Source organism: Aulostomus chinensis, chromosome 19, assembly GCF_037954235.1.
Source record: "Aulostomus chinensis isolate RoL2024-O1b breed Wild chromosome 19, RoL_Achi_v1.0, whole genome shotgun sequence".
Taxonomy (NCBI): domain Eukaryota; kingdom Metazoa; phylum Chordata; class Actinopteri; order Syngnathiformes; family Aulostomidae; genus Aulostomus; species Aulostomus chinensis.
The window spans coordinates 14,684,748-14,697,941 of NC_141338.1; the positions used below are offsets into that span (position 1 = coordinate 14,684,748).

At 42.1% G+C, this 13,194-nt stretch overlaps 1 protein-coding gene across 1 annotated transcript; it reads left to right on the forward strand.

Moving 5' to 3' along the window:
- Positions 1 to 764: 764 nt before the first annotated feature.
- On the forward strand, positions 765 to 12,210 carry LOC147244183 (sorting nexin-18-like). The gene is made up of 5 exons (XM_086187648.1): positions 765 to 996; positions 1,585 to 3,907; positions 4,275 to 4,568; positions 5,655 to 6,037; positions 10,623 to 12,210. Exons 2-5 carry the CDS (start codon positions 3,174 to 3,176, stop codon positions 10,847 to 10,849), a joined length of 1,638 nt encoding a protein of 545 aa, XP_086043774.1. The 5' UTR covers positions 765 to 996; positions 1,585 to 3,173; the 3' UTR covers positions 10,850 to 12,210.
- The last annotated feature ends 984 nt before the right edge of the window (positions 12,211 to 13,194 follow it).

Consider the following 13,194-nt stretch of genomic DNA (forward strand, 5'->3'; position numbering starts at 1 on the left):
GTCGACTGCGCCACATTTTCTTCTTCTTATTGTTTGAATCATGTGTAACAGAGCTGAGCGACCCCACGAATTAATTCACCATTTAGCAGTTACAGAAGACAAAGACTTATGTTTCATCTTAGTTTTTCTCGTATTTTATATAAATACTGTTGACCAAAAAAAAAAGAAAATTTCCTACACGCAGCATTTTCTTTCGTCCATCGGCTCCCAAGTAATGTGATCGAGGGAGCCTAAGTAAGAGATTAGTTATTGACCAGAAATAATGGTTCAACTTCTTTTCATTTCATTTAATGCATCCTATACTTAATGTACATCATTTACCTCTATTTTATTTCTTATGCAGCAAAATGCAGCGTATTCTTTTTCTATAGCCTCCACATTGTATGAACGAGGAACACAGGACACGCTTCTATTCTATTTAATTTTTTTTACCGTCTGTTATTTTAAATCTATATATTCGGGCGAAGTTTTAATATCATTTACCAGTAGAGCAAAAAAACACAACAACAAAAAAACCTACCTGTATTTTCTTTTTTTAATAGCTTGCAAATTAAAGGAACATAAAACCAGAACCAGATAACAGACAGGAAATATAGGACACACTTTCTTGTTTTATTATACTGCATGTAATATTCTAAATAATTATTTTAGTGTTCATTTTTTTAATCTCTTTTCATTAAAAAAAATCAAATTTTCTTTTTACACATACTACAAAACGCTAATTTCCTTTTCCCCATAGTTTCCAGGTCATGTGACCTGAGGACTCCACATCAGTTCTGGTCCTGCAGGTGGTTGCTGAGCCTGTGCAGCTGTTGCTACTCAGCCGGTGACGTTGCTACCCCGGGGGCAAGGTTCAAGTGTCAGCTCGTTACCATAGGAACGACAGGTGTGAGAGCAATCCACTGGACTGAATAACGAGTTCAACCCAGCTGGTCTGACCCACCTCAGACATGATGGGAACCTGAGGCAGAGAGGAGAACAGATCCAGAGCTGTGGGTGCGTAAGAACCACTTAGCTTATGTTCAGGGTCTCTCAAGTGTTTGCTGCCACACAGACATGAATCACTCGGTGAAGCTTTATTATTTTAACGCCGTCATGCTCTGCTGATGACATCAATTTAAATTTATATGCCATTTTGTGAGCAGTTGGTTTTTAAAAGTGAATCATCTTGTCAATTTTAGTAACGGTATTTGGAAAATTAATTGAACTGATTCAGCCATGTCTTCTGAAGTGTGTCAGGCCCTAAAATTCCCTCTGCCAGACAGATGAATCATGACCCAGCCTGGAAAAGCTTGATGACTTACAATGAAGTTTTCTGTGTATATTTTTTTTTTTAAACAAAAAAAAAAGAGGGTAAATCCCATGTGTTTGTTGAATGACATCACAATGATTTTATGGAAATTTTAGCGTGGAATGAATTATAATGAGTCATTTTCCCTGCTTTTAACAGTAGTCACACATCCCTCTTGTCCATGACAAGAAATGTCAAAACAAATTGTTCGTTTTGTTTCACTTTAATGAATACCGATATTAATATTTAGTGCAAATTTACATGACTAATAACTTCTTCATTGCTTTTCCTAGGTGGGAGCACTGAAGAATGGGAGGGGGAGGAGGAGATGTTGCTTTACAACATGCGCCAGGAGGAGTAGAAGATAACTTTGTGAATTTCTTATCCTAAATACTTCGTTCAAATTGATAGTGAAGATGTTGCAATGAGCAAAAAACACAATGTATTACATTCAAACGTGTTCACCATCATGAAGTAGAAGACTTGTAAATCAAAACACACACACACACACTCACAAACACTTCAAAAAACACTAGCTGGACAGGAAGAGGAATTGTGTTTTCGTCTTAGAGTGTGATGCTATACTGACCTCTAGCGGCTAGGATTATATTATTTTAATTATACTATATAATTCTATTCTAACTTAAAAATGTATTAATTTTCATGTTTTACAAAAAGTAGTACCAATCTTGTATCTCCATCATTCTTTGGACACGTTGTGACAAAATAATTAAGGCAGCAGTGCTGGAAAAGTTGCTTTTTATGTATTTTGTAAGACACAAAACTACTCGGCACAGAACGGTAGTTCTTGTCTGATGGCGACTAGGGTTTTACTTTACCAGGCCAGGGTTTTTCTTTCTCCGCACGATCTTGTTTAAAGTTGAACTGCGAACCCAAAGTTATGTCCTACTTCTACTCAAGTCCGTCCTCCGTGCGTGTGCGTACACGCATTCTTTACCATGAATGACGTCCAAACCAGCTGTGGAGCCATGAAATCGCGCACGGCTAAGCGACTCTTGGTGCGACAGCCTGCAGAGAGAAGCCCGTACCTCGCACGGCTCTTGCGCCGTTACAGACGCTCTTCTCCGTGTGGGTAAAACACGCCAGCGAGTAAATCGCGTGATATCTAGAGAAAAAAAATACACAAACAAAATGGATCCGTGTGGCGGGGGTGACAGTAATAAACACCAGAGATGATCGTTTTATGTATTTAATGAAGTTGGATGAAAGTGAGTGGTGTGTTGGGTTCGCAGAGGAGGATCGAGGACGCAGGAACCTGAGATGTTCCTTTTAGTACGAGTACATGCAGGGTGGTGGTGTTTTTTTTCCATGTCTGATTCGGTGACTTGACCAAACTTGCTGCTGGCTCCACCCTCCGTTAGTCAGCCCGTCTCACTACGTGTTAGGACTGCTGCCTTTAACTGAACAAGCATCTCGGCGAGAAGAGGAGAAAAAAAGGGGGACTTTTACCGCTTCAGTTATCCGCAGGAATAACGCAACTCCACCGCCATCCTGGCTGTCATCTGTCAGCGGCAATCGGAATCTGCTCTCGGATATATCATGTTAATGCAGGTTGCACTGTGTTTTCCGGATTAAGTTCTGTATGGAAACTAATGTTATTTGAACCAGCAGATAAGAGGACAGAGAGAGAGGTGGTGGAGGTGGGTGTCGGGCACAACAGTGTGTGTTCTGGTTTTCAATGCATGGAGCTCGATCCTGTTTTATTTATTAGACATTAGTTAAAAAGTAGATCTGCTGCGTGTTTGTAAATGTCATTAAAGTTTAAGAGAGATCTTCCAGGTTGGGAATGAACGCTTCATTTGAGTCAGCTTTGCAGTGAAAACCAGGTTGGAACAGAGAAAGTAGTTCAAATACTGTCACAATGGCGTTGAAGGCCAGAGTTCTGTACGACTTCCACTCTGAGAACCCAGGAGAGATCTCCATTGCGGAGAATGAGGTGGTGACTCTGTTCAGTGAGGAGGAGCTGGAGGGCTGGCTGGAGGGGGAGAACAGCAAAGGACAGGCTGGACTCTTCCCAGCCTCCTATGTGGAGATCATAAGGGACCACATCACTCCCAACAATGGCTTTTCCTCTCCCAAGTCTGGGACGCCCACCCATACCTCCCACACCTCCTCTGGCTCCCAGTCTCAGAGAGGGTTCACTAGCGGTGGAGGAAGCTTCCCCACCAGTCAGGGAAGTGATGACGACTGGGATGATGACTGGGATGACAGCTCCCCGGCAACAGATGCACCCCAGGGTATGGGCACTGCACCCCCCTTGTACCCTGTCACCACCTCCCTACCTGGGCGCCGCGGGAGCTCCCAGCAGCCACAGGCGAAGAGCTCAGCCACAGTTGGGAGGAACCTCAACAGGTTCTCCACTTTCGTCAAGTCTGGAGGGGAGGCCTTCCTGCTGGGGGAGGCGTCCGCTTTTGTGAAGGATGGGGACAGGATCTGCGTGGTGATGGGGAAGCACGGTCCCGAGTGGCAGGAAGACCCGTACCCGTTCACGTGCACCATTGACGATCCCACCAAGCAGACTAAATTCAAAGGCATGAAGAGCTACATGTCCTACGGCCTGACCCCGACGCACACCAATGTTCAAGTCAACCGCAGGTACAAACACCCCTCTGTCTTCTCTTCATCTCTGTCTGCGGTCTCCATAACGGATTCCCTTCTTTGTCACCTGGCTCTCATAGTCCCAAAATAAATGTTTCTGTGGCTTCTCTTGCTGTCAACGTTCCCACAAAATGGTAAAAACAGAGCTGATGCTGGCCTTTTGCCCTCTGGAATCTCCCCGCTCCTCGCTCAGTCTTCGGCCCTTTTCACTGATTCTTTGTCAGTAGATCTGCCTTTTCAAACAAACATGCACTCCCTTGCATTTCCACTTGGCCCAGTTCTTATCCCAACCTGTTTTTTTTTTCTCCTCCACCCTTCCCTCTTCCCAAATGTTACCCGTATTCCTCTTCCTTGTTCCCAACAGGTACAAACACTTCGACTGGCTTTATGCTCGGCTGGTGGAACGTTTCCCTGTCATCTCTGTGCCACATCTGCCGGAGAAGCAGGCCACCGGCCGCTTCGAGGAGGACTTCATCTCCAAGAGAAGGAAAGGTCTGATCTGGTGGATGAACCACATGACCAGCCATCCTGTGCTGGCGCGCTGCGATGTCTTCCAACACTTCCTAACATGTGGAGCGGATGAGAAAGCCTGGAAACAAGGCAAGAGGAAGGCAGAGAGGGACGAGCTGGTCGGGGCCAATTTCTTCCTCACTATCAGGTAGGAGGTCGTTAATGGAAAGGTTTTGGGCGAGTTTGGTGTTAAGCAAAGCCCGTCGAGTACGACAGAGATGACATATTTTTGGGAGGCCTATCAGGAAGTTAGTATCCTCATTGGTACACTTGACCCAAAATTGATGGGATTTTTACCCTGGATTTTGGACTGTTGCTCAAAATAAGCGTTGATAAACAAGGTTTATGGGACATTTTGTTCAGCAAGTTCATCTCCACAAATGAAAACTACTTTTATGGTTTTATGAGCATGAATGCAATCGCTGGAAGTACAAAGCTGAATCAGAACACTGCGGACGCAGGACTTCAGTATCACCACAACCATCTTTGCGTTTCCTCTGATTTCGGCCTGATGATATTTGTTGATTTCTTCTTCTTTTTTTTTTTTGACATTTAATATCAGACACATAAACTCCTTAAAATTCAAAAGTGCGTTTTTTATTGACGGAATTTTATTTGGAGGACAGAAAAAATCTCATCCAAGTGTAAATTGCTCGCTTTTGTTTCAGGCAATAATTGAATTAATGGAAAGCCATGAAAAGATTAGACGAGGGAATTTATGTTTGGGTTTTTGCCTTTGCCACACTTTTCCCGGAGATTTTTAAAGGCGTTATGGTGAATGAAGTCACTATCTTTTTTTGGATCACGAGGAAAAGCTGTGACAGGCTGAGAAGGAGGTGTACCAGAGCAATAAAGCCCAGCTCTTCGTATAATATTCCAGACTTTGCAATCAATATTTTTGAAGATAATATACACAAATACACGGATTATATCGCTTTGTTTCGGGTGTTACTATTAATTTATTCGCTCTTATAAAATCAGTTCTAGAATTTGTCCTTTAGCAAGGAGCTTTGGTGTATTTTCCTTGTGTCACTCTACTGCAATGTGGCTTTCCTCATAGGGAGGGCCTGATAGCGAGATTGAGATAAACCCAGCAGACGAATAATCTGCCCTTGCATGTTTGTGCACAATCTGCAGTAAAGATGATGTAATACTTGAAAGCTGCAAAATCTTCAATGTCACCTGAAGGACGATAATCTTGTCTCACTGCTGAATCTGTCTGTCCTCCCATCAGCCCTCCTGCTGTCCCACTGGACCTTCAGGAAGTCGAGAGCAAAATTGAAGGCTTCAAAACCTTTACCAAGAGGATGGATGAGAACATTGTAGTCGTGAACACCACCATCAACGAGTTTGCCAGAAAACAGATGGCAGGTTTTAAGAAGGAGTACCAGAAAGTGGGACAGTCCTTCAAACTCCTGGGTCAGGCATTCGAGCTGGACCAGCAGGCCTACTCAGGGGGTCTGAACAAGGCCATCGCCTACACAGGCGAGGCTTACGAGGTTATAGGAGAGTATTTCGCTGAGCAGCCACGCCAGGACCTGGATCCCATTTCTGATCTGCTAGACCTCTACAGAGGACACTTGGCCAATTTTCCTGACATCATCCATGTGCAGAAAGGTGAGGGGTTTGTTTTGTTGGGTCTGAATTCAAGACTACAGGCAAACAGCATGAATAAATTTGTCCAGATGATGGCAAGATCTGCCAAATTATCTTCATCATCTTAATGTGATTCTTATATTTATTACCACAAACACTTGCAACATGCTTGCAGGAACCTAGCATACCTCTCTCCAGCAGGTCAGAGGTCAAAGGGGACTCTGGGTTAGACACTTTGGCAAACCATAGAAACAACAGGTTTCTCCGTTTCTATGTTGCAGACTGTGATGTCTCTTAGATTATGAGACTCACAAGTTCACGTTGCTCAATTTATAAAAGAAGGAACGGCGCTTCTCGACGCCAGCAGGCTTGCAACATCTATTACTGTAATTTTGACAATTTGCAGGCAGACATCCTACAAAGACTCTGAGTGTCTCCGAACCAACATGTGTCTTCACTTACTGAATGTCAATGTGGGTCGAAACCTGAAACTCAGTCCAGTCCATTGTTTTACTCTGGGTACTACAGAAAAACACACACACATGTACAAAGGACTTGCAGGGGAGTTAGCTTGTTAGTTCCCTACAGGTTGGGAGGAGGGAGTCGCTCCTGGCACGCAAATTCCTGACGTCTGCCAAACCTAGAGGCACAGTTTCTATAGTCCGCTGAGCTCTGTTCTCTAGATACAATCACAGTTCCCAACTATGGAAACACTGCCTGAATGCCAACAGTCTCTGTCACTGACAGGTTTTCACCTACTTTCTCAAAGACAAATGACACATTGTTTTGTATCCCCCAAAGAGCTCAAACCTCCAACATTTGTCTGCTTCACTGAAAGTTACACTGTTCCTCTTAGATTTTGAGAAACAATTTTAAAAAGGGTTTTAGAAATTCGGTTTGCCACATCTCATGGGATGTCTGTGCTTACATGTGTGGAGAAATACGTTCCATCAACCACAATCTATGAAAGTTTAAGACTAGGAAAGGTTTTCATGAACTGAATTAAAGAAATGAAAGGTACTTCAGAATAGGACACACTCAGTGTGCTGACATTTTTATAGTCCAATGTGACTGTTAGCATTGCAAGATAATGTGAACACCACTCTTTGGATTTTCTGAAGTGCAAGTAAAATTATTAGCAATTATGCTAACAATGTGAACAACAGACCTTGTTTCAATGCTTTTCACCAAAAACCCAGTGACTTTGAGACGAGGGAAACAGACGTTCCGCGATCCAAACTCATTTCTGGGTTTAGGGACTCATTCCTGCCCATCTTCTACAAAGATGTTACCACATGAGACAGAAAAATGAAGACAAGAGGATGACAAACTCTGCAGCAGAGGGTGGAATGTCCAGACTTTTGGTCTCTTGTCTGAGTCAAGCTCCAAAAACACTGGATCATACATTTCCGCAAAATGCAACTAATTTGGGAGCTAATGGGATAAACTGATTTCTCCAACTTTAAAAGGTCCTTTTAGAGCCAGAGAACATCTTTTTCCAAAATGTGAATCATATTTGTGTCACATGTAAAAAGTAATCTCATTTAACTTAATTTAATCTTAGTTTAAAGTTATTTTAACCCCTAGAAATGAGAGTAGATATGTGTTGTGTGTGTATATATATATATATGACCATAGTGTGTGGATTAAATCTATGGCCAAAAATATAACCAGAGACAAACATGAGTAACCTCTTTGGTCCATTTACAGACTGTGTGATTTTGAGAAAATCTGTGTGGACTTAATACAAAGTTTTCACTTCTAACTAAGAAGTAAAGATGGACGTCAGTTTGTGTAACATCTGATTTGTCAAAAGAAAATCAGACTCGACAGTTTACGTTTTCGATGACGTTGACATTTCCTCTTATGTCACTGAACGCTGAATATCTCTCCAGTAATGACCACAATATAAAAACACTGCATGGAAAAAATTCTGTTGTGCAATGAACTAACTTTGCTGACTTAGATGTCATCATAACAGCATCATCAACGTCTCTGGTTGTGTCTGTGAGGTCTAAAGGCGACATCTGATTTGAATGAGCAGAGATTCTTGGGCCTCTTGTCCTGTGTTGCCCTGGGACTGCAGGAATGTAAAATGGAGCAGTCTCAGGATTAGTTTTCCCCTCCTCCTCTTTTCTTCTCCCCATTTCCTCCTTTCTCCTGGTCGTAGAGTGTGTTGAAGAGAAGAAGGAGAGGGGAGGGGTGTGTGGGAGGGTGTGTGTGTGTGTGTGTGTGCGCTGACAGCTACAGACATTTCCCACCAGCCCACAGAACACAGCAGAGATTACAGCTCAGTAATCGCCTTGGGAGCGAGGAGAGCAAAGTCCATATTCACATGAGTTTGTTTGTGTACCTGCATGGGTAAGGTGAGTGTGAAAGATAGATAAATAAATCCAGTCTTTGCCTTTTCAAGATGAGGTCAACAGGGTCAAAGAGGTAATGAGTGCTACTAGCTAGCTCCTGTAGCTCCTGGTTTCTCCCACTTCTCCTGTGGAGGCACTTCACTCAAGTTCCACTTCTGTTTTCCATGTCTGCCCCACCAAAGATTTAGTCACTACACATTCTGAGTCATGACTCAGCACCGGGGAACTTAAGGAAACGTGGAAAATTAGGCAATCATTGCTGCAGTTTTGAAAGAAACGGTGAAGTCTTTAATTTCCTCCTGTCTTTATGGACAGCTACCACGACCAGCTGCTTTTCTTCCAAAGCTGAATGCACGCTTATTTAAGGATTCATTTGGAGCCTTTCTGAAAAGAAAAAAAAGTTAGGGTTTACTGAGCAAATTTTAGAATAAATGAAGTCAAACATACAGTAGAACGTAGAATCTGACAAATACATCTGAACATAAAGATGTGTCTGCATGGGTCGGATTTCACGTATTGAATCTTCAAAAGCTAAAAGGTAACAGAGTCATAGCTCAAGCTAAATATTTACTGACAAGACATGTGAGTGATATAAAAAAGACAGTAATACTTCACAAAGTTCCTTGAGTTAGATTCTCTTCTTGCCTTGCTGAAACCGAGTTTAGGGAGCTGAGACCCAGAGACACCAACTGCTAGTTAGCTTAGCACAGTGAATAGTGGTGGGTGCTCAATCAGCTTCCAACTCCTGTAGATCCGACTATTCCATCCATCCATCCATCCATCCATCCATCCATCCTTCCATCCATCCATCCATCCATCCATTTTCTACCCTGGACAGGTCACCAGTCCATCGCAGGGCCAACACATAGAGACAGACAACCATTCACACTACGGTCAATTTAGAGTATCAATCAGCCTCGTCCCCTCTTGATGTCTTTGGACTGTGGGAGGAAGCTGGAGTACCAGAGAGAACCCACACAGGAACAGGGAGAACATGGAGACTCACACAGAAAGATCCTGTGATGGAGCCGTGACTCAAACCCAGAACCTTCTTGGTGTGAGGCCACAGTGCTGACCACTGCACCACCGCGCTTCCCCTGGCAATTTGTATTCTGCTAAAAATAGATAAGGTTCATTATCTTGGTTTGTCTTGAAGTAAATATACTCATTATACATTCGGCCATGATTAGAAGTAATCACTCTAGACCAGGGGTCTGCAACGTGTGGCTCCGGAGGCGCATGCGGCTCTTTCAACCCTCTGCTGAGGCTCCCTGTGGTTTTTGAAAGTAAATGAGTATTTGATTTAAAATAATTGTATTTTAATTCATCCGTTTTATTAAGGTAAATCTAAATTTGGAGATTATGGTGATCTTGGAGCATCAAAATAAAACATTTTCAATTTCTTGAAGCTCAAAATACTCGTTACATTTGCAGATGTGCAACACCCGCCAGCACACGGTTTATTGAACTTTTCGATCCCCGGTAGCCCAACCATGGATTAATCCAAGAAGAGAAAAGTTTCTGATGAAACGTTTTTGATTTTGTTTTCTCCGTAGCGGTTCATTGATTTCATAACGGTAACAAAAACCATACATATGCGGGGTTATCTTGATGATTATCTTTGAGATCTCAACACAGTTTTGTGGCTCCTGACTTTTTCTTTCCAATGGTCATCAGGTCCAGATGGCTCCTTGAGCGTTTAAGGCTGCCCACTCCTGCTCTAGACGTTGGCAAGGAAGTAGTTTTGGCCATGTGGCTAATTCTAGAACTACATCTTGTAATTTTAAATCGTCATATAATCCCAATGGTTATGCTCAGCACTAGTTATATTCATGCAGACAAGGACTATTTTAGAGAAAAGTATTTGATAACTTTTGATGGGTACACAAACACTTCCCACCCAATAGTTTTCCTTGTGCAAAGCTAACTTGTGGTCAGCAGATCTCTGGGGGAGAGGTTTTTATTATCTTGTCTGGACCTGGGTGGGGTGGCAAATATCGCCCCAAAAATCATTTAAAGTGTGCTAAAATATCAGATATTGCATGAATTACATACATCTGCAGTGTATACTGTACAGTAATGCTATATTACCCGTTTAGCCAAAATAAGTAAACATGACCTTCTTTAGCAAAGATGTTAGGTTGGATTTTTTTCAATATTTTTTATAATAAATGCTCATGTGATTATATATGATTTCTGACTTTAGATTGACTTGCTAACCTTTAGCCTCCACCTTCACCCAGGTGCACTGACCAAGGTGAAAGACTGTCCAAAGCAGGAAGGTGACCTCCACGATCGCTGCAACATCATCTCCTGCGCTACGCTGGCGGAGATCCAGCATTTCCATCGCACGCGTGTACGAGACTTCCGCTCACAGATGCAGCACCACCTCCGTCAGCAGATCGGCTTCTTCCAGAAGATCACCGCCAAACTAGAGGATGCGCTCCAGAGATACGATGACGACCAGTAGAAAACGAGGCGGAGAAGTAGGAACATAACGGAGAAAGTTAAAGTGGGCCGTAGACTGGATGGTTGATGGTCTCATCTGCCAGTAATGGAGTCGATATCATCATCCATACAAAACCTTTGAGACCTGTAATGGGATTGATCCTGGGCGTGACGCAAGGATGAAAATGACCACTCTGTAAATAAATATATAGGCTGCTGGATTGTGGAATGACAGCTTCTTGGATTATGTGGTTAGATGAATGTAGCAGTAATAGGGAATTTGCTGACACTCCAGGCGAATCATGCAACTCAGTGAGACTGCAAGCGATATTAAAAACAGCTGCTCTTAAAATGACGGGGCCTTATTTCGTCTCCAAATTCATGTGAACCGCCTCACTCGTTAACCCTTCCTGAAACACAGAGATCCTTACATTTAAACTGGAAGCTTTGATGATTGACGGACTGGATGAATGAACTTAATTACATTTGTTCTTACACTTTTTACTTGAACGACCTGCTCAGTATTGTCTCGATGTGGCATGGCATGCATGCGATTTTTTTGTGAATATAGAAAGAAACAAGGAGAGCCCGATCTTCTCCATTTGCCTGTTTCACATCGCTGACACACAGCTCAGATGTTTTCATATTATATTCCCATTTAAATCTTTTTACTGTACTGTTTCTTGTGACCTAAAGTGAACTGGGCTGAGACTGATTTTAGTTTTTCACTGACTGGCTGCTTTTTATGAGAAGCAGCTCCACAGCTTTTTCTTTTTTTCTTTTTTTTTTTTAAACCTGAGGCAGACATCTTTTGTTGTTGTTGTTGTTTGTTTTTTTTGCTTTCCTTCAGTCCAGTGAGGTCAAAGGTCAGGCTCAGGGTAGAGCACCTCATTACAGTTTTGAATGTGTTAGACCTTCTATATACAATATAAGATATTATTCTTCTGAGGGTAGTGGGGTTTTGATAAACATCGTGTAAACTGGGTGTTGTCAGATCAGCTCTGATCATGTTAGCTTGAGCTGCGCCAAAGTCGGAAATGTTGCTATTGCTGAAAGTTCCTTGTGAGTCCGTATTTAATTGAGATAATTAAGTGCATGACAATGACAGATTTGCAGTTTTTAGCGTTGCCAGTTTCATTCTCTCATCTCTTCCGTTTCTTCTAAATCTTCACATCCTTTACTGGGAGTTTACTCAGTGTAGATCATAAAAGGAGGCAGGGTTATTGTTGAGCTCAGAAACACGTGATACACTGTTATATCATTGTTTAACCCTTTATGTAACACAATAGAAGAGGATTTCAGTAAGAAAAACAAGATGTATTTCAGTAATGGCTATGTTCAAACTTCACTGTTCATAAATATAACTTAAAGTTTCACTACATGTGTTTTGTGTTGTTTTTTTTTTAATTTATATGTTCTTCAACTTCAGAATATTAAAAGCTCTCATCTGTTACATTACACTTGATGGTTGTAAACAAAACACTATCACAATTACTGGTCTGTTAAGTGATAGAAGAAGGTTAGGTAATGGCCGCTACTGTTAGCCGTCTTTTTTATTGTTTCGGCTGTAAAATAGAGCTGTTTTAGAGCACCACAGTTAAATCATTCATCCACATTGAAGCTAGCAGAGGGCTAGCAGACTGAGAATGTTGCTACAGTGGAGACACGGATGGCATCGTGTGAAATACAGACAGATCAGGCTGCTTGTGATTAGCTTAATGAGCATTTAGCTCGGCAAGAGATCAAACGTAATGGACTCTCATCTAAATGAAGTAAATGACTAACTACACGTTTTTTATGCCAGTCGTTTTTATACAGTCTTTAACTTGAAATTTAGAAATACAAATAGCGTTAAAAGTTTGTTTTAACAGTTTGTTTTCGAGAAAACACCATATCACTCTGCAAAGGAGAACGTCAACTTATTTCCACTTATTCTTTCGTTTGCCTTTTTGTAGGAAAAAACACTTTTTTTTCATTTAAACAAACAATTATCTGCATGTTTTGTGTATCCTCTTCTCCCCACAGAGGAGATCTTATCACTTGTTTGCTGTGCAGCATTTGGTTCTCTGATATCTGACACCACAAGTCACAGACTGCAGGTCAGGTTACTGCAGCCTCTGGTCCTTTATTATTCACACCTGCCTCTTTCTCCACATTGTTTTCATCCTCTAATTTAATGTGTTTAATAATCATTTAATTGCTTATGTATAGTCCTCAGAACATGTATTCTTTCCCCTCAAACAGATGTTCTTCCTCGTTTTACAAACCACGCATCTCTCTTGCTCTTTGGACGCTGCCTCGTATCCACGAGGTGGTACGACGCAGACGGGATGGCCTGGTTTTGGTCTGCTCAGTTCAGCAGTGTCA

What these genes read in the sequence shown, in the direction of transcription:
- LOC147244183 (XM_086187648.1), top strand. Translation starts at nt 3,174, where the DNA reads ATGGCGTTGAAGGCCAGAGTTCTGTACGACTTCCACTCTGAGAACCCA. An exon ending in AATGTTCAAGTCAACCGCAG is followed by an intron (nt 3,908 to 4,274) that starts GTACAAACACCC and finishes TGTTCCCAACAG; the next exon opens with GTACAAACACTTCGACTGGC. An exon ending in CATCATCCATGTGCAGAAAG is followed by an intron (nt 6,038 to 10,622) that starts GTGAGGGGTTTG and finishes ACCTTCACCCAG; the next exon opens with GTGCACTGACCAAGGTGAAA.